Source organism: Callithrix jacchus, chromosome 9, assembly GCF_049354715.1.
Source record: "Callithrix jacchus isolate 240 chromosome 9, calJac240_pri, whole genome shotgun sequence".
NCBI classification, from domain to species: Eukaryota; Metazoa; Chordata; class Mammalia; order Primates; family Cebidae; genus Callithrix; species Callithrix jacchus.
In genome coordinates this window covers 127,040,054-127,065,523 of record NC_133510.1, presented here as the reverse complement: position 1 = coordinate 127,065,523, position 25,470 = coordinate 127,040,054, and the positions used below count along the sequence as shown (strand labels likewise).

At 45.2% G+C, this 25,470-nt stretch overlaps 1 protein-coding gene across 7 annotated transcripts in view; it reads right to left on the bottom strand.

The window, feature by feature from the left end:
• DNAH10 (dynein axonemal heavy chain 10) overlaps positions 1-25,470 on the bottom strand; it is a 173,561-nt gene that overhangs the window by 51,840 nt on the left and 96,251 nt on the right. For all 7 annotated transcript variants that reach the window (XM_078337642.1, XM_035258092.3, XM_035258094.3 and 4 more), the window contains 15 exons: positions 23,512-23,703; positions 20,491-20,609; positions 18,281-18,439; positions 14,475-14,610; positions 13,338-13,460; positions 12,144-12,278; positions 11,628-11,844; positions 8,843-8,962; positions 7,776-7,921; positions 7,471-7,623; positions 5,648-5,908; positions 3,212-3,384; positions 1,765-1,858; positions 1,308-1,475; positions 402-590 (listed from right to left, as the gene is read on the bottom strand). In XM_078337642.1, the coding sequence (XP_078193768.1) occupies positions 402-590; positions 1,308-1,475; positions 1,765-1,858; positions 3,212-3,384; positions 5,648-5,908; positions 7,471-7,623; positions 7,776-7,921; positions 8,843-8,962; positions 11,628-11,844; positions 12,144-12,278; positions 13,338-13,460; positions 14,475-14,610; positions 18,281-18,439; positions 20,491-20,609; positions 23,512-23,703 (2,385 nt within the window). The remainder of the gene's footprint in view (positions 1-401; positions 591-1,307; positions 1,476-1,764; positions 1,859-3,211; positions 3,385-5,647; positions 5,909-7,470; positions 7,624-7,775; positions 7,922-8,842; positions 8,963-11,627; positions 11,845-12,143; positions 12,279-13,337; positions 13,461-14,474; positions 14,611-18,280; positions 18,440-20,490; positions 20,610-23,511; positions 23,704-25,470) is intronic.

Genomic DNA, 25,470 nt, shown 5'->3' with positions numbered 1-25,470 from the left:
CACATCACCTTCCAAGGGATTTGCTTGTGTTTGACTTTCTAACTTGATCTGACATTCTCCAGCCTAAAAACAAGACAATACAGATGGTCCCCAAATTCAATGGTTCCACTTAGGATTTTTCAACTTTACAATGGGTTTATCGGGATATTAAACGCATTTTCAAGTCACGATATTTCTGACTTATGATGAGTTTATCGGGATATAACCCCATCCTAAGTCAAAGCTTTGACTATTCAGTTAAAATATAAGATCAAGCCTAAAGCAAGGCAAAAACACCCACCTCTACACTCTATGAAAACATCCTGTTACGATCTGTTGTGGATTGTTCCAGTATGTACATGAACCGCTAACTGCAGAGAGTGGCATCATCAACCTATTTCTGGGAGGGGACATGGACTGACCTCGCAGCCAGCTGTGAAGGCAGCCAGCCTCGAAAGAGACTGCTTCCCCGAGCCCCCTACCCCGACCAGCAGGGCGTGGCCACGGTCCATGCGGATGACGCGGTGCACCCGGGTTAAATGCTCCAGAGCGTCGTCGAAGAGAACCAAGTTCATTTTGGTGTTGCTTTCATTATACTCTTCAAGAATTTCCTGCATTAAAACAAAAAATAAGTTTTAAACCCAGCATGGTGGCTCATGCCTGTAATCCTAGCACTTTGGGAGGCTGAGGCAGGAGGATCACTTGAGCCCAGGAGGTTGAGGCTGCAGTGAGCCAAGACTGCACCACTGCACTGCGGCCTGGGTGACAGAGAGAGACCCTGTATCAAAATAAATGAATAAAACAAATTAAATTATGTCTTAAAGGATCACTGGATTTTAAGAGACGGGCTTCCTCCTTTTTTGTCCAGAGGAGATTAACTATGGAAGAGAGATTTTTCTGAACATGTATAGTAGTTAAAATAATTAAACTGCTTGGGTCTCTGGGACTAATCTAGCTTTCACAATCGAGATTTCCATCTGCGGGGCTTTGATTGGCCAGCAGCGACCCAAAGCAGGTAACAAGGCTCATCTCATGAATTTGAATGAAAATGAGTGTTAGGGAGTCAAACAAGTGGTTCCCACACCTGGCTGTGCACCAGAATCCGGGGACCCTCCATGGGCCTGAGCAAGTCTCCTGGGCTGGCCCAGGAGTCCGTTTAACAGTTCCCTAACGTCACTCCCGAGCATGCTAGATGTCGGGGGGTCACTGGACAAGACATAAGCCTGTATTTCAAGCCCTCAGACAGGCTCCTGGGCACCAATGCAATGCTCAGCTCCCTGCTTGGCCCACGCAAGCGAGCCCGCGGACAGGGTGGAGCTCGTCCCCACCTGGAACAGAGCCTTGGCCGCCTCGTAGTCCTGGATGTCTTCATAAAGGCGCGGTTCTCCTTCCTGCAGGGCCATTCGGAAGTCTCCAAACAATACGGGATTCCTCATCACCACCTCCACGTCATCGTTAAAATGTTCCGTAACCAAGCTGCCTATGTGCTCTTGTACCTTGAAATAGAAGCCCACTTAAGGCCCCAAACTCAACAACGGTTCACAAGCTAAAACTTGTTAGGAAAAGAGGATACACTATTATTATCTAAAACAATTTGCATTCGATTTTTTCAGTTGCTGCAAGGCTTAAATAACCGACCCACCCTCCTTGGCTGTTGACGTCTTGTGTTAGTGTCTATTTTTCTGCAATTAGTGTCCTGTATAAAAAGCCCTTTCGGCGCTTGTTTATTTTCCTGAGAATTTGGTGACTGAGTTTTGCCCTTGCTGATGCACTGGATGTACTGACCAGATACTTGTCTGTTTCACTGATCAGCCGGTCGTGGAACACTCTCAGACACTCATTCCTCCAGACTCTCACCATCTGGGCCACCGTCTGGAATCTGCAGAATGGAAGAGACAAAAATCAGCCAGGAAGCCCCCTGCAGGATACCAGGGCCGACGGCTGTGACGGTCACACAGACACACAGGGCCCTGTAAAGGCACAATGTTTCTCTAGTCTTGCCCCTGCTAGTCTCACATAAATGAAATCTAACCAGAGGACCCAACAGAAGCTAATAAATTAATGTAAAGACTCTAAAGTCATCATCCGTAGCTTATCTTACTGTGGGAAAGAAAAAAAGAGCGTTGTCTATAAATGACATAAAATAAGTACCTAACATCTCCCTACTTGCTGGAATACAGGATTTAAAACCAGCATCAGGGTCACTGGCAGCTTCTTTTTCTTCCTTTTTTCTTATTTTAAGAAACGGGGTCTCGCTTTGTTACCCAGGCTGGTGCACTGGCGCAATCACAGCTCGCCGCCATCTCAAATTCCTGGGCTTAAGTGATCAGCCTCCCAAGTAGCTGGGACTACAGGTATGCACCAGCACATTCAGCTAATTTTTAATTTTTTTTTTATAGAGATGGAGTCTCACTATGCTGCCCAGGCTGGTCTAAAACTCCTAGGCTCAAGTAATCCTCCTTTGGCCTCCCAAAATGCTGAGACCACAGCCATGAGCCACTGCACCTGGCCAACAGCTCCTTTTTCTAAGAGCCAACTCCATCTGGCCCCAGTTCCAGAACTTCTCCTGCTTTCTAGCAAAGAACCATCACTCCTCCCAAAACACCTGGAGCTGCCCTCTGCTGACCCCCCCTGACATTCTACACGTTTCAAGGCACCCAAGAGCAGGATACATGGAAAGTTCTCAGTATCTTCCAGATTCATAATCTAAATCCACTTAATTGGACTATGCTTGCAAATCCACATAGAATGAAGTAGACATTTATGTGAAGGTGTAAGTCTAGTTTTCATGGGGGATTTGCCTATATCCAGACTTAAATCCTTTCTGTCCTCTGCTTACTTCTCCTGAAGACATACATTCTGTAATGGACCGGCAGTGATTGAGTTACCTGAGCAAAAGGCTCTACGCAGGCAAATTCCAACTTCAGAACTGAAAACGAGATGTCAACAACACAGTCCCACCCTGTGATGATGACTGTGAGGGGTGTGACACGCCTGCCCACAATTCTGCTCTCTGCATTCCCTGTTCCCCGCATTTCAACTCAGTGGCTTACAAAGCATCAAGCCTTAAGCCAAGCGTTGGTCTCGCCTCTTCATTTAACATAAGCAAAGACATTGCGTCATCAATTCATACAATGATTCACCCAATCCACTGATAAGCCCTCTGTCTTAAAAGAGTAAGAAAAGCCATCATACCTGTGGGGCGTGTTTTAGTAAGGTAAACCCAACTCACCGCTCCGGGTTAGTGAGGACAAGACCATTAAAAACCCGTGAGAGATCTCGAAGGTTGAAGATGTAATGGAACTTTGAGGGAGTGGGAAGTAGGTCTTGCACAATATTTTTGTAAAGTGCCAGCGTGCAGGATGTCAGCTTGTCACCCACAGCCACAATGCTCTCATGAAACATCTGAAAAATGCAGAGACCCCCCCCACAAATGTCCTTCAGTAGATGGATGGATAAACAAAATGTGGCAGAGCTGTATGATGGAATATTACTGAGCCGTGAAAAGGAATGAAGTTGGCCGGGTGTGGTGGCTCACGTCTGTACTCCCAGCACTTTGGGAGGCCAAGATGGGTAGATCATCTGAGGTCAGGAGTTCAAGACCAGCCTGACCAACATGGTAAAACCCCATCTCTACTAAAATAAAATACAAAAATTAGCTGGGCGTGGTGGTACACACCTGTAATCCTAGCTACTCAGAAGGCTGAGGCAGCAGAATCGCTTGAGCTCGGGTGGCGGGGGTTGCAGTGATTGTGCACTATTGCACTCCAGCCTGGGCAACAGAGTGAGACTCCCTCCCAAAAGGAAAAAAAGAAGAAGAAGAAGAAAACAAAAAAAAACCAGGCATGAAGCACTGCCACACACTCCAGCATGGATGACCCTCAAGAAGATGATGCGGAGTGAAGGAAGCCCGACACAAACAGCCACGTGCTTTATGACTCTATTTATATGAAATGCCCAACGGAGAAAACTCCACAGAGACAAAACGAAGGTTCCGGGCTCCTGGGAATGAGAGGTGGGATGGGAGTAAGTGCTAATGAGCACGGGTGTCCTGCGGGGGCCAGGAAAATCCTGAAGTTAGACAGTGCTGATGGTTGCACAACACTGTGAATGCAGTAAATGCCACTGAATTGTATACTTTAAAATGGCTAAGGTAAGTAATTATTTGTTTGTTTTTGAGACAGGGTCTTGCTCTGCTTCCCAGGCTGGAGTGCAGTGGCAATGATCGCGGCTCACTGCAGCCTTGACCTCCCGGGCTCAAGCGATCCGCCCACCTCAGCCTCCCTTGTAGCTGGGAGCACAGGACACCACCATGCCTGGCTAATTGTTTTGCATTTTTTGTAGAGACAGGGTTTCACCACATTGCCCAGGGTGGTCTTGAACTCCTGGGCTCAAGTGATCCGTTCTTCTCGGTCTCCCAAAGTGCAGCAATACAGGTGTGAGCCACCATGCCCAGCCATTATGTGAATTTTACTGTATTTTTTTTTAAACAGGAGATTAAAAAATTGAAAGACAGAGAAGCTCATCAGCTCATTTTTTTGTTTGTTTGAGATTGTGACTCTGTTTCCCAGACTGGAGTGCAGTGGCGCGATCTCGGCTCACTGAAGACTTCACCTCCCAGGTTCAAGCAATTCTCCTGCCTCATCCTCCCAAGTAGCTGGGACTACAGGTGCCCACCACCATGCCCGGCTAATTTTTGTATTTTTAGTAGAGACGGGGTTTTGACATGCTGACCAGGCTGGTCTTGAACTCCTGACTTCAAGTGATCCATGCACCTCAGCCTCTCAAAGTGCTAGGATTACAGGTGTGAGCCACCACGCCTGGCCTGACTTGTTTTTATTGCTCTAGATTTTCACATTAACTGACAAGTCAGCATAATGTGGAACCAAAGACCCCACACAGCCCTCGGTGGGAGCTTTATTTGACCAGCACAGACCTCAGTTTTGAAAGTAAATGCCTTCAGGTTGGGCATGAACAGAGCAGGTGCTCACAGTTTCTACTGATCATGCCTGGCCCCTCCACACCTTTATCTTACCCACCTGGCCCCTGGAGCCTCTGAGTATGCAGACCCCGCTTTAGTAGGAAAATGCCAGGATCAGAAGATGGTTGTTTAAATGAATGGGTGCCATTTGGAGAAGCCAAGTAAGCCATAATAATAATAGCAATAACTAGTAACATAGTATCTGCTGTGCGCTAGGTAGCGTGCCACACCCTTTACATGCATTTCCTCACAAAACCCAGTGAGGTGGGGACCGTCATGATCTCCCCCCTCCAAACAACAATGGGGTTAGGAGAGTTCAAGGAACCTGCTCAGGGAGCAGAATGGGGACTGACTCCAGGACCCCAGCCCGCTAATTGATTCTTCGCTGTCACTCAATGTGGCATGAGCATCTCAGGGCACGTCAGGACTCCCACAGGCCCAAGGCACTTCCCCCATGGACTCCTTCCTCCATAAAAACATGTTACAATTACATTTTATATTGGCATTTGTATAAAGATGATTTTTTCTTCTGATTTTGAAAGAAATTAAAACATTTTCAGAGGCCCTTGAAAGTATGGAGGGCCCTAGGCTTTGACCCTGCTGTAGCTAATGGATACATCAGCCCCGCGTACGTTTCCTCCCAATACAAGCTCTTCCGGTTTAGACTTCTAATTAAAATCAAGTTACCGAGGTATGGCCTTTCAGAATGGAGGAATAAATTAAATGCAGAGACTCCTCTGAAGGAAATGGCACGTTGAAGACACTGAATAGTGAAATAAATCTCGGGTCAACTTCATTGCGGCCTCCTCCAGCTTTTCCCATCGCAGCGATAAAGCCAAGGTCTCGAATGCTCTTGCAGTTCAGCTCCTTGCCACGGTCATATAAGTAGCTTTTTTCCAACAGCAGCTTCAGCAAGGCAATCGGCTGCTGGGTGCCATATTCGTCCACCTTGATTTTTATAAACAAAGAAAAGAGAATAGTAGGAGTTAGAGAGGCCTTGGCTGACCATCCCACCTCAAGCTCATTTCTCCTGTTACTCTCCAGGGCACCCTGGTTGCAGTTTCATGGGGCTTCTCAAAGGCTGCAACTGTATATATCCATTTGTGATTGTGTTTTTTGAAGTCTGTCTCCCTTACGAGACCACAGCTTCATGAGGGCAGGAACCATAGGTGTTGACTACGCAGCACCAGTCCCATAGGAAGTGCTGAATAAATATATGTTAATTCAATTAATGAACGGATGGATGGATGGACAGACAGGAAGTCAACAATGCAGTCCCACCCAGGGGGTGTGATGTGCCTGTCCACATACTGACACTTCTGCTTCTCTTGCTTTCACCTGTTTCAGGGACTTACAAAGCATCGAGCCTTAAGCCAAACATTCGTCCCTTACTTCATTTAACATAAGCAAAGACATTGGGTAATTAATTCATACATCGATGACAGACTGATTGGACCATCTATTTAATGGGCAGATGGACAGACAGACAGATGGACAGATGGACAGATGGATGGATGGACTGATGGAAGGATGGATGGACAGATGAAGAGACAGATGGACGGATGGATGGATGGACGGATGGGTGGACAAATGGATGGACAGATGAGAGACGGACGAATGGATAGATGGAAGGAAGGATGGATGGATGGATGAATAGATGGATGGAAGGAAGGATGGATGGCTGGCTGGATGGATGGATGGCTGGATGGATGGACAGGTGAATGAACAGATGAGTAGATGGATAAATGGACAGGCATATGGAAAAACACACAGATTGGGTAAACAGAAGAATAGATGGGTAGATGGATAAATATATGAATGAATGGACAGATAGATGGTTGGATGGATGAACAGACGGGTGGATGAAAAAACAGACACATGGATGGATAAGTAGAAGAACAGACTGACAGATGAATGAACATATGGATGGATGGATGGATGGATAGATTGGTGGGTGGGTGGGTGGAGCCTGGCTTTGCATACAGTCCTTCTGGAAATAGACTTTCAGGAAAAAATGTTTTATTCTGTGAAACAATATAAATTTCAATTCCAATATGCTAAGAAAACTTTGTACTTCTCAGGCTCTGACCCCAGAAACACACTCATCATGCAGCTAAAGTTTCTCTTCCTTGAAAACTCCAGAGGAATTCTTGGGAAGGTTCTGCCCGGATGTCCCCCATGTACCTGGGGCCAACAACAGTATTATTATCTAAAGAAGAGCTCCTTTGGAAAGAACATCCTCAAACACATGCTGAATTTAGTTCAAAGCCTGCCTGCTGCCTGCATTCCTCCTCTAAGAAACTAAGGAAAAAGATCCGTCAGGGAAGGTCCCTCTGTGTAAGAAGAGCATCCCAGGCACATTCTGTCTTAGGCTGGCTCCCCACAGCCTGCACCGAGACATTGTGCAGAGATAAAGATCAGTGTCCTCATACTCACTTCTAACACACACCCCCATGCAAACACAGGCACCATCTGGGCCCCTCCCTCCACCAGCTGAAGCGTCTGACTACCCTCGGCATATTCATGTCATCCATGAACACCAGCAGGCGTTTTCCCATGGGCGGACCATAAGTATCTTTAGTTCGCTTTTCCACATTTGCTTCTAAGTTTCTTTGGATATCCATGGACGTGGTGCGGGAGGAGAAGCTGACCATTAACACAATCTGAAGCAGAAAGAGATGATGTGAAAAGCTGGCCTTTTCTTCAGGGTAGCAGCAATAAACATTTGCACAGAGACTAACATCTATTTTGCAAATCTACTGGCTGGAATAATGTGTTACACAGCAATAGATAACTCATACGAATAATGACTTACGTTAGTTTCCTCACTCAGATTTTTGAGGAAATTCTGGGTAGTGGCTGTCTTTGAAGTGCCAGATTCACCAACGAAAATCACAGGTTGCTTAATTTTGACCATTTGTTCCAATATCCAGGTAGTCCGAGTGGTATCCACTGTGTGAACTAGCATAGATATTAAGAATAGGGGCATCATAGCAGCTCCAATATGGTGGGCTCTTGGTAATTTGGGGTTGTCCTAGAATCCCACAAATCCCATAAAGAACAGCAGCAGAGCCAAGGCACACCCTCAGAAACGTTCACCCACTTAAGTGTATAATGTCATGACTGGTACAGTCTGCATCACCGCAGTCCAGCTTGAGAACACCCAAGCTGTTTGGAAGGTGCAGTTCTGACTTATACTCAGGATATTCAAAACTCAGCTTCTCTGCGGCTGACATCACTCAGACCCCTGCGGGATTTAACTTCCTGACCAACACCTTCCTCTGAAGAGACAGTGAAACCACAGCATCAGGTGTGACTCCCTCCTGCACTGTCAGATTTTAATCCTGATGGCTCCTGAGAAAACAGGGCCATCTCACTCTATAAGCTCAATGGGCCAAAGTCAGGCACAAGCTTTGTGAAATTATTCAGCCCATATTTTATCTAAATAGCCAGAGGGGTGCATTCTAAATGTGGCTCGGTCTATAAACGCCCATGGTACACAGCTTCCAAGCCAGCGCCCTTTACAAAATTCTGCCTCGTTGCCGCTTGGTCTCCACCCAGCCAGCTCTGTGGACTGAACAGAGCCCAGGGAAAGGCGAGGGGAGGTGAGACAGCATCTCATCCGCCCACGGGGCTCAGCCTGCTGAGAAAAGAGCTGGGAGGCACAGCCACAGAAGATGCTCAGAGCCAGCAGCTGACAAAAATACCAAGGGGGCGACCTGTGCCCAGGAGGGCCCACAGTTCACCCTCTTCAGTTCTTCTCTCCCAGATCTCTGCGTGGGACTTAGAGTAACAGAGAAGCCACTGGATCTTCCTCGCCTCCTCCCGGAGCGAGGATCACACACTCCTAAAACCAGGAACAAGGGTTTGACTACGACTTACCCAGGATATCAACAAATTTCCTCTCGGGGACATGAATATACTCTGGAACTAATTTGCTCCATGGCACCCATTGATTCCGTTTGTTATCAAAATGAAAGTTATACAAAGTTGGAAGTTGACCTGCAGGAGATAATGGTTGACTTCATTCGGATCATAGACGTGGAAATACAAAACCAGTTCTGGCACATGCTTGAAATGAACTAATGTTGCTTGCTTACTGCATGGAAGCCACAGTGAGTACTTTAATGCTGCTCCTTCACTGGACAGACGCCGAATACCTTGAACTAACACTGCCCATCACCGGACAGACGCCGAATGCCTTGAACTAATGCTGCTCATCACCGGACAGACGCCGAATGCCTTGAACTAACACTGCTCATCACCGGACAGACGCCGAATGCCTTGAACTAATGCTGCTCATCACCGCACAGACACCGAATGCCTTGAACTAATGCTGCTCATCACCGCACAGACACCAAGTATTTGGAGCTTACGCTTCTTGTTCACGGTACAGTCACTGATGTGACTTGGGCACTAGTCAGACTCTATTTTGAACTAATGCTTCCCACTCACTGGACGTACACTTCCCTGGGAATACAACGGTGAGGCAGAGAGCTCTGGTCCCCAGCCTTGCAGTTGTTGGAGGGCCAGGTAGGGGACAGATACCGGCAAGAAGCAGCCATTTCTCAGTGTGGAGCCCAAAGTGCTGCCACAGGAGAAGCGCAGGCACAATAGACAATGCGGAAAGGAAGACAGGCAACCCGGGCAGGGGAGAGACAGAAGCGGCAGGTGCCCGGGAGCTCGGGAGCCCTGGCCCTTCCTATAATCACCATCACCTCCACCCAGGCCATGCAAGAGCTACTCATCACTGGAGCATGTCTAAGAGCTGATGGGATGGTAGAGAGGGGGAAACTGAAGGTGACAGAGAGGGAGGGAGAGACTCAGATGGAGCCAGGACTATGCATGCCAGCCAGGGACTGGGATTAATGGAGACACCTGTGTCACCGCCTCCTCCTCAACCAAGCCATCATCTCCCACCAGTCCACAATCCTCTCCTCACTCAGCAGTCCCCAATTGTATTCGTCCTTTCTCATGCTGCTGCAAGGACACCTCCCAGCTCTCACCCACTCAGTGAACTTTCACTTCAACACCGAACCCAGAGATCACATCCCCTTGGCTCAGAGTCGTGATCTTCTTGCTGCCAGCCCCTAGAGAGGCAGAGAAGACAGACTTGGGGTTTTCTCGGAGGGATTCAACAGGACAACTAGGCAAGGCATTCGGGGTCTCGGGCAAGCGTGGCTGAAGTGAGGGCCACCAGCCAAAGACATGAGGACACAGGGAAAGGGCAAGTGGTGGGAGCTCGAGGCAACAGCAGACACCAGCACAACAGACTGGCCATCCCCATGAGACCAAATAGGAGCACGTGTATCCCGAGTAACAGAAGCAGAGCAGGTGGAGAGCGGGATTCGTGACACAGACATGACAGTGCCGGGTATTGGGGGAGTCTAGGGTATGCTTGAGGGCCTGTAGGGCTGGACCTGTGAACAGGTGTCTGGAAATGGGAGGCTCAGAGGGTCATTCAGGTCCCCAAGATGAGGGCAATTGAGGGAGGCAGGCCGGGGAAGCAGATCATCATCGCGAGTGAGGGAAATGCAGATGGCAGCAACGCTCAGCCAGCATGGCCGGCGGAGCTGGAGAGCGCTCCTTGAAGGGAGACGTTGGTTCTGAAAAAGAACAGTTGGACTGCCAACCAATAGAGCAGGGACTTTACAACATCTTCTAATTACTCCATAACTCTCCAACAGAAAGACCGGAGGTCATTTTATTTTAAACTTTAAAAACACCACCAGGTAAGGATTATAAAATGCAACTTCAAAAGCATCTAGATTCCGGCCGGGCGCGGTAGCTAACGCCTATAATCCCAGCATTTTGGGAGGTCGAGGCAGGTGGATCACGAGGTCAAGAGATCAAGACCATCCTGGTCAACATGGTGAAACCCCATCTCTACTAAAAATACAAAAATTAGCTGGGCATGGTGGTGCGTGCCTGTAATCCCAGCTACTCGGGAGGCTGAGGCAGAAGAATTGCTTGAACCCAGGAGGCGGAGGTTGCGGTGAGCCGAGATCGTGCCATTGCACTCCAGTCTGGGTAACAAGAGCAAAACTCCGTCTCAAAAAAAAAAAGCATCTATATTCCAAGCCATGCTCAAATATCAATAAGAGATGGACAAAGAAGGGCCCTGGCCCCATATACAGCCTTGGAGAATGCATCCTTTTCATCATGTATGATTCTTTGAAGACGCACATTTTTGTGCAAAAACATAAAATGTTATTTTATGATTTCCTATGAACGATTTACAAATCCACACTTGATTTTCTACTGTGCAGATGCTCAGGAATACAGCAGATGGATTACATGGTGGAAATTGAGAGAGGTGGCTAAAAATAAAAATAAAAGAGACAGAGAAGCCCAAAGGAGAAGAAACTCCAAGTCATGCAGAATGTGAAACGCTTAAGGAGGGAAGGAAGCAAGTGCCTCGGCTGTGGCGAGAAAAGCTGCATCTCATCTGGAAAGACCATCCAAAGGGCGTGGACTCCTGGCACCGCAGTCGGCATGCTAACTGCTCCTGGGGTCCGGCCACCTGCTCCCACCACTGTGTTGCTCTAGAGAAGCAAACTATCTGGAAGACTCACACAGACAGAAATATAGAAAAGCTTATTCACTTCCTCTAGAAATTTAACCAAAGGCACTCAGAGCAGGGAAGCAGGCAGCACCCGGTTCCCACCTGGCAGTTCCCCAGGGCTGGCCCAAACTCCTTCTGTCTCAACAGTAGTCAAGGAAGCAAGGCGTTTGATACATTCGTCAAATTTCACCCTTCCATCCTCAAGCAGGGAGGCTCCCAGAGAGCAGTACAGAGCCTCCAGGAAGTAGCACTCCAGCAGGTCCGAGTCCTCTATTTCTCCTTCCAGTAATGCGTCCAACATCTTGGCTAACTGGGTTACCTGGTTCACAGGAAAATATCTGGTTCAGCCCACACAGTCCACCCACACAGAGTCTGTTTCAGTCATAAATCCCAGGATTCCAGGTCCCAGAGGATGGAACATATGACCCCTCATGTTGGTTCAGACAGATGGAACCCAGTATCTTGACCTGCACAGAAGCAAGCATGGCACCCTCCTTGGCACCAGCCCACAATGCTACTGCTTACCCTGACTGGCATCTTCATTCCCCTTAAAGCCCCACCGTGGGCCTGTCTTTAGGAAGGAATTTCTTTTTGCTGACAGCAGGGACCGTTTCTTACCATATTGAGGTCTGTCTGAGGAACTATTGTCTTCAGCTTCTCTGTCTGTCTCCCATCCACCGTCCCCTCCACTATCACATCCATGAGATAGGGCACATATTTCTCAAAGAGATTATTTAAATTGTATTGCTCCACCTATTAAAGAAAAGCAGCATTCCAAAGCATTTCAAGGTTCATTTATTTAAAATGAAGTTAACAGAAAGCTTTTCTTGCCTAAAGAGGGTTGAGTGACAGCGTCTGATGACGATACATCTGGCAGGTGAGGAAGCCCTGATCATAGTGCCCTATATTGGCAGAGATTTGTCCTTTACAACATACTTTCATCTCATCATGAAGTCCTTCATTTCGCTGCCACAGGGCCTGCCATGCCCTTGGGTAGGAGAAAGGGGAGATAACAGGTCCCACTTGACATAAGAGAGGCTGATCATCTTAGAGTTCAAGTCACATGACCATGGTCATCCACCAAAGAGTGTAAAGCAGCAAAGGTCCCCTCCCGATCAAGGCACCAATCACCACCAGGGACTGCCTGGGTCCTGAGACAGCTGCCTCCCATAGGACAGGGCCTCAGCTGGTTCTATCATGCTTCCTTTCTTCTGCTCTTCTCTGGCAAAATTATGTCCTGGTTTTCCATTCACCTCCAGCCTGGTAGCCTTTCCAGAGACATACCCAGGCCACCTGTGTTCCTTTGAGAATGTGGTCGTAGTGTCCCAGGTGTGGTAGAGCCGTAACCCACATATGACTGTCATATCCATCTGCACTTTTCACAGAGGCCTTTTGTTAAGACAACACACACTTCTGGCCTGTCATCTGTTTTGTAAATAAAGTTTCATTGGTACACAGCCATGCCCATTTGTGTACAAATTTCTGGCTGCTCTCATGCCACAACAGCAGAGTTGAGCAGTTGTAAAAGAAATCGCATGGCTCACTCAAAGCCTCAAATATTTACTATCTTCCCCCTTTACAGAAAAAATGTGTCAACCTCTGGTCTCGACTAGCCAATCCAGTCACCTATCACACTGGCTATAAACTATCTGGAATCTAATAAGTGTGTCTGCCATGTTTTCACTTAATTTGTGCTCAAGGACATGGGCAGGTCAAGACCAAGGTCACTGCCTACAAACATCCCTCTGGACTATGTCATCCAACTAGCCACCAATACTAATAACCTTAAGTTCGTTTTAGAAAAGTTTTCACCTTGTTAGGTATTTGATTAACCCATTTTTCCCAGTATGGTCGGTATTTCAAATTTTTAGGATCCACATAAACCATTCCACATCGAGAGACAGTTGCAGGGGAGGCATACTGCAAATCTCCAACCTGGAGAAACAAAGAAAATCAATCCTGGCTACAGCTGTGCACAAGACAAACTAGATGCTAAGGACCTTCTCTTATGCAAAGTTTTTACAACTGCACAAAATCTAAATCATACCAAGACGAACACAGCTTTCCCTGAGGAACACCTGGGATTATGATGAGAAGATTACACACTTCTGATGTAACAACTTTTTGGTTTTCTCTTATTATAAAATTTATGTGAAAATTATTATGTTGTGAATATCTGACAAAAATACAAAAGTATAAAGAAGAAAATAAGTTATCCAAATCCCACCACCCAGAAACAAATGTTGTTTTGGAGTGTTTTCCATTCAATCTTTTTCCTTTATTTTTTTTAACATAGTTGAGATTAGGTAGTATAAAACTTCATAAGTATACAACTAAACCAGATATATTAACAAACCTAGCTCTCTCTACAAAAAAATACAGTTCAGTCAGCTCATCAGATAACAGCATGTACAAATATTTCATGCACTGACAAATTTTACAGTTAGGAATCGCAGTAATACTAAGAGTGAAAGCAAGTCCCAGGGCCACACCTATGAAACAAGCAGTCTGTATCCTAAGCAGGAAATAGAAGGCTTTGGAGAATAGTCTCCAGGAAATAAAGAGGCTCAACAGAATACTTGATATGATAGAAAGTTTTAAAAAGAGGTTAAGATAAAGGCAAACAGTGTGAGGAAAAAAAGGAAGGCAATTACAAACTCTAGACAAAGCAAAGGGCTCTAAAAAAAAAAAAGAGAGTAAATGTAATCATAATATATTAGTTGGTTATTCAGTAAATATTTCTGTCTTTTTCATAAAAAGTAAAAGGAGACACTTCTGGGATAAAGAGGGATGAGAGGAGTGAAGAACAAAGAGTTGTACTTATTATAAAGCCTTATGCATTGTTTGTTTTTTAAATAATCATCTATATTTACTACTACTTTAATAAACATTCACATGTTTAATTACAAGAAAGACTTACGTTCAAATTTACTTTTAATTACCACTTGCCTCAAAGAGCAGGGCGCAGTGTGCTTGGAGCCGGATGCGTTCCCCGTTGGCCAAGGTCAACAGCCTGTTGTCATCCATCACAGAATTCATGTTCTCCACCCATAAAGCATCCACATCACCATCAAATAAAATATACCTGGAGCAACCAAAGAAAGGAGAGCCACGGGTCCTAGAGAGCTTCCAATTATGGACTCGGTATAACCTGCCCATTCATGTTGAATGTCTTTTTCCCAGGGTTTCCTAGCCAGGATCTGAGAAAGAGTACCCTAGTTGGCCCAGAGGTTTGACTGAATGGCATAGAAAAAACTGAGCCTGTAATCCCAGCACTTTGGGAGGCCAAGGCAGGTGGATCACGAGGTCAAGAGTTCAAGACCAGTCTGGCCCACATAGTGAAATCCCGTCTCTACTAAAAATAAAAAAAATTAGCTGGGCGTGGTAGTGTGTGCCTGTAATCCCACCTACTCGGGAGGCTGAGGCAGGAGAATCATGTGAACATGGGAGGCAGAGGCTGCAGTAAGCCGAGATCGCACCATTGAACTCCCACCTGGGTGACAGTGCAAGACTCCGTCTCAAAAAAAAAATGTTTGAGTTAGTTGCCAATATTTAAGAATTAGGGAACTTCACATAAAAATCTGAATTTCTCACTTCTGGGGCAAACTGGAAATTCTGAGCACACAGACCTGCATTCCTTCCTTCATGGGAACAATCTGCTGATGCTGAGTAGTGGCTGACCATGGAGACAGAAAGTGCCATAGTCCCTGCCCGCCCCCAGCCCCTACCTCATGTTTCTCTTACATCTGAGGCTGAGTATCAGTTGCTACTTAATGCTGGTTTTAACCCCTGGTTTCCTTGTGCTACAGTGAAGAGAAAAGAAAGTATTTTGGATATTCATGTGTAGTGTATCGAATGGTACCCACCAAAAGATCCGTTCACCCAGAAGCTGTGCCTGTGACCTTGTTTGGAGAAAGGCCTCTGCAGATGTAATTAAGGATCTTAAGATGTGATCATTCTGCATTAAACAGATGAGCCCTAATCTAATGACAAATGTCCTTATAAGAGAAAAGCAGGAAGAGATGTGAGACAGGCAAAGGGGAAGGCCAAGACAGAGGCAAAGACTCAAACGATGTGGCCACAAGCCAAGGAACACCTGGCACCACCAGAAGTGGCAGAGGCGAGGGAGGATTCGCCCTAGAGCCTTCGGAGGGAGTGCAGTCCTGCCCACACCTCTTTTTAGACTTTTGGCCTTCAGAACTGTGAGATAATAAATCTCTGCTATTTTAAGCCACCCAGTTATTTGTCATGGCAGCCCTAGGGAACTAATAACACCATGTAGTTTGCTCCACTTGACTCATTTGTACTACCTGCTGGGTCCCTCGGAGCATCTGAGTTTACAAGCCCTGGTTGACACACCATCTGTCCAGGCAGCAGGTCTACTTCCAAGGCCTCAGGTATTCAAACTTCATGATGGTTCCATTTTGTGGCTATAATGGCTTACATCTTACGCAGCAAAGCCCATCTCCGCAGGATGGACGCTATTCTGCTATGCCGAAAGGGTAGTTTGACAGTGCCTCCATTTAACTCACTGATACGAGTAGATGAATTTTTTTTTTGGCAACATTAACATTTTGGTTTATTTCCTTCCCGTGTTTTTTTTTCTTTTTAACTTTTTATTTTTAAAAAATTTCAAGCTTACACAGTTACAAGAATAAAATAGTATGAAGAACCCCCATATGCCTTTCCACCAGATTCCCCAATTGTTAGGTTTTTTGTCACATTTGCACTCTCATTCTGTCTCTCTCTGAATCATTAGAGTCAACCGCAGATTAAATGCCCCTTTCCCCTAAAGCAAGTATTTCATAAGAATAAGCACTTTCTCTTACACAACCAGAGCAGAATTACCCAAGTCAGAAAATCTAATATTCATAAATATTATTATATAATACATAGTCCACATTCAAATGTCACCAGTTGTCCCTATAGAAAGTCTCCATTTACATTCATTATAAGAAGACTCAAAGGCCAGGCGTGGTGGCTCACACCTGTAATCTCAGCACTTAGGAGGCTGAGGCAGAAAGATCCCTTGAGCCCAGGAGTTCAAGACAAGTCTGGGCAGTAACGGGAGACCCTGTCTCTACAAAAAAGGCAAAAATTATCTGGGCATGGTGGCATGCACCTGTAGTCACAACCACTCGGAAGGGTGAGGTGAGAGGACTGCTTGAGCCCAGGAGTTCAAGGCTGCAGTGAACCATGATCATTCCTCTGCACTTAGCCTGGGCAACAGAGTATGACCCCTCTCAAAAAAAAGAAAAAAGAAGAAGAGGAAGGTGAGGAGGAAGAAGAAGACAATGACTATGACAACTAGATTCAAGCAACCATCAATAGATGCTCGAACCACTGGGTGAATGGGTGAAGGCTGGATGAGAAATGGGGTGTTTACTTGGTCATAAGATGTCTCCTTCCAGTTCCATATCAACTGCACAGAGGAAAATGGCACCTTAACCCAATAATCAAGATTAACAGCAGCCATAATAGGGCAGCCAACGGCATGTGCCGTGATGAGGTGCGGCGGACACAGTACCAGTCCTACGGCCTTCCTGTCAAGGAGGAATCTAATCACAAAGAAGCAACTCACAAGCCCAAACCGAGAGCATTCTCTAGAACGGCGGGTCTGGAATCTTCCAGAACAAGATCATAAAAGATAAAGAAATCCTGAGGAACTGCTCAAAATGAAAGACTGCCAAGAACAAGACAATGGAACTCAGAGTGGAGTCCTGAGTTCATCCAGAATCCGGTGAGAAGTGCTAAGAAGAAGCTGTTTTAAAAGCCATGAGTCGGGACTTTGGACTCTTGCTGTTTAAGGATTTTATTTATTATTAATGGGATTTGATTAGAACATAAAATGAGAACCATTCCTGAGTTTACCAAAGAGATATTATAGGACTCACTAAAAGCTTTTTACCTGACACCCCCCGCCCAGAGCCTATTCTTACTTGGCTTCACTTGGCCCCGGCCACAGCACAAGGTGACGTCATCTGGGCACCATTAACCACATGTACAGATGGAAAGCTGGGGCTCAGGGGGCCACGCCTGCACGCTCCATGGCACTTTGCTACCTTTCCTTGACTTATCTTGCCAGAGAACACGGTGACCAGGAGCTTGACAGCAGCTGTATTTGAGTACTTAGAGTCACACAGAGCAGGGTCAAATCCCTGGCCTTGGGGCACGTTTCTGGCCCTTCCAGGCCTCAGTTTTCTCCGTGGTAACCTGGGAACAATCCCGGTACCTACCACACTGCATCACTAAGAAGACAGTTCACACATAAAAAGCACTAAGATTGGACACTGCACTTCCTAAGCACAGCCTCCAGGATTCCATTCTAAGTCTGTTGAAATCCAAGCACGAAGCTGCAATGTATACAATGTATAGTCCTGCCACCATTTTTTTTTTTTGAGACAGAGTCTCACTCTGTTGCCCAGCCTGGAGTGCAGTGGTGTGATCTCAGCTAACTGTAACCTCCGCTTCCCGGCCAATTCAAGCAATTCTCCTGCCTCAGTCTCCCGAGTAGCTGGGACTACAGGGGCCCACCACCATGCCCGGCTAATTTTTGTACTTTTAGTAGAGATGGGGTTTCAGCATATTGGCCAGGCTGCTCTCGAACTTCTGACCTTGTGATCTGCCCACCTCGGCCTCCCAAAGTGCTGGGATTATAGATGAGAGCCACCATGCCCGGCCCTGCCACCGTTTTTAATGATGAGCTAATTGACATTAACTAACCCAGGCTCTTTCCTACCCACAAGGATACTCACTTTCGCTCCTTCTTATCCGTTGGCTTGTTGATTTCCCTGAAGATGTTTGACAACACCCCATCGGTCCAGTCTCGGGTGGTGGGGTCCAGGATGCCATAGAGTTCTGTGACACTCACGGCTTTGGGGTTCAGGATGTATAACCTTGTCATCAGCCCAAGCCTAAATCAAGAGAGACTTTAGCCATGGTTCAAGCAAACTAAATGCATGAGGAAAACAATCTGGGTTCCCTCTGTGACGAGTCAGATGTTTTGAATTCAATCCAAAATTTAAAATGCAACCCATGTCAACTCTCCCCGGGCTTCCCTTCTCTGTTAGTGGTTTCTTCCAAACATAAAGCAACTACATTTCACCAAAACTGTGGCCACGGCACAAATGAAGTCTGAGCTAGAAGCACAGCTTTGCCTTTGGAGGGCACCAAGAAGCTAAATATCATGTATGTTTCATATTTATGCACATTACATATTCACATATATGACATTTAAGTGAATATCTCAGAATTAAGGGCGTATAGGAGACCATACTCAGGATATTATCCAGGATCATAACAAGGCTTTGAACTACTAACGTTCAGTCCTTCTTATTTACAGAACAGCACCTGCTCTGTGTGGACTTCGTGAATCAAGCAGATGGCATTTCTCCCCATGATGCCTGTAAATCCCCGCAGCACTCACCATAGCATCAATTAATCTAAAGAGAACTAAACTTCACACACTCCCCAGTTCACAAGCAACAAGTCAGTAAATAATAATGTACATGTTATATTCCACATACACACATATGTATGTGATAGTTCTATAAACTATCTAACAATGAATTAATTAAAGAATGAAATACACGGCCAGGTGCAGTGGCTCATGTTTGTAATCTCAGCACTTTGGGAGGTGGAGGCGGGTGGATCACGAGGTCAAGAAATGGAGACCATCCTGGCCAACATGGTGAAACCTCCTCTCTACTAAAAATACAAATATTAGCTGGGTGTGGTGGCACGCGCCTGTAATCCCAGATACTCAGGAGGCTGAGGCAGGAGAATCACTTGAACCCATGAGGCGGAGGTTTGCAGTGAGCCAAGATTGCACCACTGCACTGCAGCCTGGCGACAGAGCGAGACTCCATCTCAAAAAAAATAAAAAGAATGAAATGCAGATGGCCACAGCACAGCCCACTTAGAGTCAGTAAGCCACTGTCGACTGGTTTTTTCATATGAAACATATGAAGAAATAATGGGAACAAATGACAGTCACTTACTCTTTAGATTTCATAGACTACCTAGAAATGTTTAAGTCATGAAAACTGTAGGCTTGATCTAGATTTGTTTGCCGGGCTATCAGCATCCAAGGTCTTTCTGGAATCTAGTTGGTTATCGCTTCGGGGAGAAGTGAAGAGTCAGGAACCCACTTTGGATAGAAGGCTTTCAATCCACTGGAGGCTTTTATGATACACTCTCTCTTTTTTTTAGAGAGAGAAGGTCTCACTCTGCTGCCCAGACTAGTGTGCCGTGACACAATCCTCGCCCACTGCGGCCTCAAACTCCTGGGTTCAGGCAATCCTCCCTCCTTAGCCTCCTGAGTAGCTATACTACAGGTGCACATCACCACACCCAGCTAACTTTTTTTTAACGTAAAGACAGAGTCTCATTATGTTGCCCAGGCTATTCTCAAAATCCTGGCCTGTGTCATCCTCCCACCTTGGCCTCCCAAAGTGCTGGGATTACAGGCATGAGCCACCACGCCCGGCTCCTTTATGATCTTCTATGTGGGAACGTACAATCACTTTTTCCGTCACGAAGAACTGCCTCTGCAGGGCTGGAGATTATAAGGCACCCAGGGAAGTGACATTCTTGTCCTGGCCACTCTGAAACCACAGCAGTGCTGCATCATGTGAATCCTGACTTACTTTAAGGAAGCAATCCAGACACCAAGAAACTATGACTTATTTTCATTTTCCAAGTCTAAGATAGTTTGTGAAATTCTGATTTAACAAATGCACCTATTCACCATATGATGCACAAATGGGTCACTATTTCGCATTCTAAAATATCTTAACTAAGTCAGCAATCAAGTCAGTAAGCACATGCCGAGTCGAAAAGAGTGTATACAACAAATTTACCCTCCCAGGAAATCAGAGAGCTCAGTGGTACTCGGTAATACGGCTGCCAAACCTTCCCAGTGCGCCCCCTGCAGCCAGGCCCTCCCCATGGAGCTCATACTCACTTGCTCTGGGCCTGACACAGCGTGTTAATGACGACAGACTTGCCCCCGCCTGTGGGCCCCACCACCATTGTCGTGTGGCGGGTTAACATGGTCTCGAACATTTGAACCACTTTATCCACCTGCGGGACAAACAGTGGCAGCTGAGCTAAAATCTATCTTTTTCTGAAGCAGTTTTATTGAGATATAACACACACACCGTACAATTTACCCTTAAGTCAGTGGTTTCTGGCATATTCACGGAGTTGTGCAACCATCCCCATAAACAATTTTAGAATATTTTTATCACCTCTCGCTGCAAAAAAAAAAAAACCCTGTACCCCTCTCTCCCAATCCCCTTTCCCCCTGTCTCTATGGATTTGCCTATTCTGGACATTTTACGGAAGTGGGATCCTAGAAGATGTGACCTCTCACATCTGGCTTCTTTCACTTAGCACGTTTTCAAGGTTCATCCACGATGTAGCATGTGTCGGTGCTGCATTACTTTCTATGGCCAATATATATCCCATGGGATGGGCAGACCACATTCTGTTTCAGCAGCTGATCCATCAATTGATGGATACCAGGCTGTTCCCACTTTTTGGCTGTTATGAATATTGTTGCTCTGAACATTTGTGAACAATTCTGACTGGACGTTAGTCCTCACTCGGGTAGATCTCCAAGAGGGAAACTGCTGGGTCTTGTTTTCTCTCTCTCTCTCTCTCTCTCTCTCTCTCTGGCAAAAATGGGTTGATTGTATTTTTTGTTTTGTTTTTTTTTTTTTAGTTTTTTGTTCTGGTTTTGTTTTTTTTTAAATTGCTGAGTTTTATGGTAACTCTCGATTTAACCTGTTGAGGAACTACCAGATTGTTTTCCAAAGGGCTGCACCATTTTACATTCCTTTCAGAAAACACGTCTTTTTAAACAACCATCTCCAGAGGAAATCAAGGTCACGAAAGGCACAGAAAGCTCCCGTCCATGGCCAGTACCTGCTGCCCACTGCCCAGGCCTGAGGCCTCCAGGGTAGCTTCATGCCCTAAAGCTGCCCAACCGGAGGTGACCCCCTCCCCCGGCCTAGAGGCTCAGGGCACTTAAACTCTCAGCAGGACCCTGCCAGTCAATACATTTTTGGCTTAATGACAGCAGATGCAACCTTACAGGCTTCAGAGGATCCAAATCCTACACCAGCAATATCTAATTTAATTTTTTTGTGTGACTCAAAAAAAAAGGGTGGTATGGGGGAAGAATCTCTGATGATTAAAGCCTCAAAACAAAATATTTGAATCATCTGATCACACTGTGTGAAAAACTATATGTACACACACACGCGTGTGCACACACACACACACACACACAATCTAGCCTTAAAAAGAAAGAAATTCTGACACATGCCACAACATGCATAAACATTGAAAGCACTATGTTAGTGAAATAAACCAGACACAAAAGGACAAAAAGTATATGCTTCCACTTACAGGAGGTACCTAGAGTAGTCCAATTCGTAGAAAGTTGAACAGAGGTTGCCGGGGGTGCAGGGAGAGGGAGTGTAAGCTGTTAATGGGCATAGGGGTTTAGTTGTGCAATACAAAAACGTTCTAGAGATGGATAATGGATATGGTTGCACAGTAATGTGAATGTACTTAATACCAACAAACTCTACATTTAAAAGTAGGGAAGTTGAGTTATACAAAAAGACAGTTACAGGTAAAAATTAAAAAAAAAAAAAAAAAGTAGAGAATATGGGCCGGGCCCAGTGGCTCACACCTGTAATCCCAGCACTTCGGGAGGCCGAGGCGGGCGGATAACGAGGTCAGGAGATCCAGACCATCGTGGCCAACATGGTGAAACCCCGTCTCTACTAAAAATACAAAAAAAATGAGTTGGGGGTGATGGCATGTGCCTGTAGTCCCAGCTACTCTGGAGGCTGAGGCAGGAGAATTGCTTGAACCCAGGAGGCAGAGATTGCAGTGAGCCGAGATCACGCCACTGCACTACAGCCTGGGCAACAGTGCGAGACTGCATCTCAAAAAAAAAAAAAAGTTGTGTTCACAGCTGCCGCTACTGATCTCCAACACCAGCGCCGCCTCTCACTCACCGAGCTCCAGCCGAAGGAGAGGCGGGTAAGTAAGGAGGTCTCTATACCATGGCTCGTACAAAGCAGACTGCCCACAAATCTACCAGTGGTAAAGCACCCAGGAAGCAACTGGCTACAAAAGCTGCTTGCGAGAGTGCGCCCTCTACTGGAGGGGTGAAGAAACCTCATCGTTACAGGCCCAGTACTGTGGCACTCCGTGAAATTAGACATTATCAGAAGTCCACTGAACTTCTGATTCACAAACTTCCCTTCCAGCGTCTGGTGTGAGAAATTGCTCAGGATTTTAAAACAGATGTGCGCTTCCAGAGCACAGCCACAGTGCTTTGCAGGAGGCAAGTGAGGTGTATCTGGTTGGCCTTTTTGAAGACACCAACCTTTGTGCTATCCATGCCAGACATGTAACAATTACGCCAAAAGACATGCAGCTAGCACGCCGCACACGTGGAGAGCGTGCTTAAGAATCCACTGTGATGGGAAACACTTCATTCTAAAAAAAAAAAAATTCTCTTCTTCCTGTTATTGGTCGTTCTGAACATGAGATAATTTTTTTCCCATGGGGTCAAAAGGTACCTAAGTATATGATTACGAGGGGAAAATAGGGGACAGAAATAAGATATTGGCAGTTTTTTCATTTTCATTTGTGTGTGAATTTTTAATATAAATGCAGAGACATAAAGCATTAATGCAAGTTAAAATGCTTCAGTGAACAAGTTTCAGCAGTTCAACTTTATAATAATTATAAATAAACCTACTAAATTTTTCTGGAAAATAAAAAAGAAAGGAAGATGATAAATATTGGTATATGTAATTTACTGCAATTTAAAAATGGGGAGAAATGGTTAAGATGGTGAAACTCACATGTATTTTCTATACATATATTTTTAAAGAACTATAAAAACAAAAACCAATGGGAAGGACGCACGGCCAGTGATGTCATTTCCTGGCTTTACCTGGACGGGGAGGACTGCGTAGCCGTTCTCCTCCAGGACCTGCTCTACCGCATCGTTGAAATCAGGGTAGCGGACACGAGGGCAGTCCAGCCCAGGAAACAGATCCGAAATCAAGCCGAGGAAAAGAGGGACATCTTCAAACACAAACTTGGGCAGGTTCATGTCACGCAGGGCCCTCATCAGTACCACGTCCTGCAGGAAATGAAACACATGTTTCCAGGAGATTTTCAAAGGAACTCAGTGCTTTGGACTGGGTTTCCACCCCAGCAGAAACACCCTCATGAAATATAAAATACAATTTTCACATAAACATTTCATACTTTTAAGAAATTTTATACACATTTAATTTAAAATTATATAATTTCAAATTACAAAAATTTATATAACTTAAAATTATGTAATTTGTTTTTACATATTTTAATTTTTACATATTTTATTTTTATTTTTATTTATTTATTTTTTTTTTTGAGATGGAGTTTCGCTCTTGTTACCCAGGCTGGAGTGCAATGGCGCCATCTCGGCTCACAGCAACCTGTGCCTCCTGGGTTCAGGCAATTCTCCTGCCTCAGCCTCCCGAGTAGCTGGGATTACAGGCACGCGCCACCATGCCCGGCTAATTTTTTGTATTTTTGGTAGAGACAGGGTTTCACCACGTTGACCAGGATGGTCTCGATCTCTTGACCTCGTGATCCACCCTCCTGGGCCTCCCAAAGTGCTGGGATTACAGGCGTGAGCCACCACGCCCGGCCTAATTTTGACATATTTTATATTAAAATATGTGATTATATAAGATCATTAAACATGAAATGTAAAATATGTATATTCCATATATTTCATATCATATGATATGTACTTCATATTATATAATATACCCTTCATATTATATAATATACACATATATGGCCAGGTGCAGTGTCTCAAACCTGTAATCCCAGCACTTTGGGAGGCTGAAGTGGGCAGATAATCTGAGGTCAGGAGTTTGAGAGCAGCCTGGTCAACATGGTGAAACCCCATCTCTACTGAAAATACAAAAATTCGCCTGGTGTGGCGGCAGGTGCCTATAATCCCAGCTACTCGGGAGGCTGAGGCAGGAGAATCTCTTGAACCCGGGAGGCGGAGGTTGCAGTGAGCTGAGATCGTGCCATTGCACTCCAGCCTGGGCAACAAAAGTGAAACTCTGTCTCGAGAAAAAGATACACACACACACACACACACACACACACATTTAAATGAAATATAAATTTTAAAATGAAATATGAAAAATTATATAAACTGTATACATATATTAAAATTTCATATAAATAAAAATTTATGAAGTTTTTATATTATTTTATATAATTTATATGAATTTATAAATTATATTTGTATTATTTATAAATTATATAAATTTATAAAATTTACATAAAATGTTAATATGCATATTATATAGTATAAAATATGCATAAATTATGTGATATAAAATACATAATTCATATTTCACATTTAATACAATCATATAAACTTTTTAAAAACAAAATTTCATACTGCAGTTTTCAAATTTCCATATGAAAATTAAAATATAAAATAAAATATATAAAAGTAAAATATAAATTGTATATAAATGTAAAAATAAAATAAAATATAAGAAAGGAGCATAGGCAGAGGAGTGAGGCACACGCTGTGATCCAGGCTTGGGGCCAGGGTGGGCCTGCTCCTGCGAGGCCGAGTGTCCTGGTGGGCTGTGTGAGGAGAAGGAAACAGATCTCAGCCAGAGGGAAGGAGCAGAAACTTCTTCCTCCCCACCTTACAGAGGGGCATGGCCATCCACGCTAAAGCGAAGGTTCCTTATCACAGGAAGAACGTTTTCCTAGGCCTTTAGGTGCATATACACACACACACACCACACACGTGTGTATGTGGTGTGTGTGTGTGTGTGTGTGTGTGTGAGACAAGGTCTCACTCTGTCACCCAGGCTGGAGT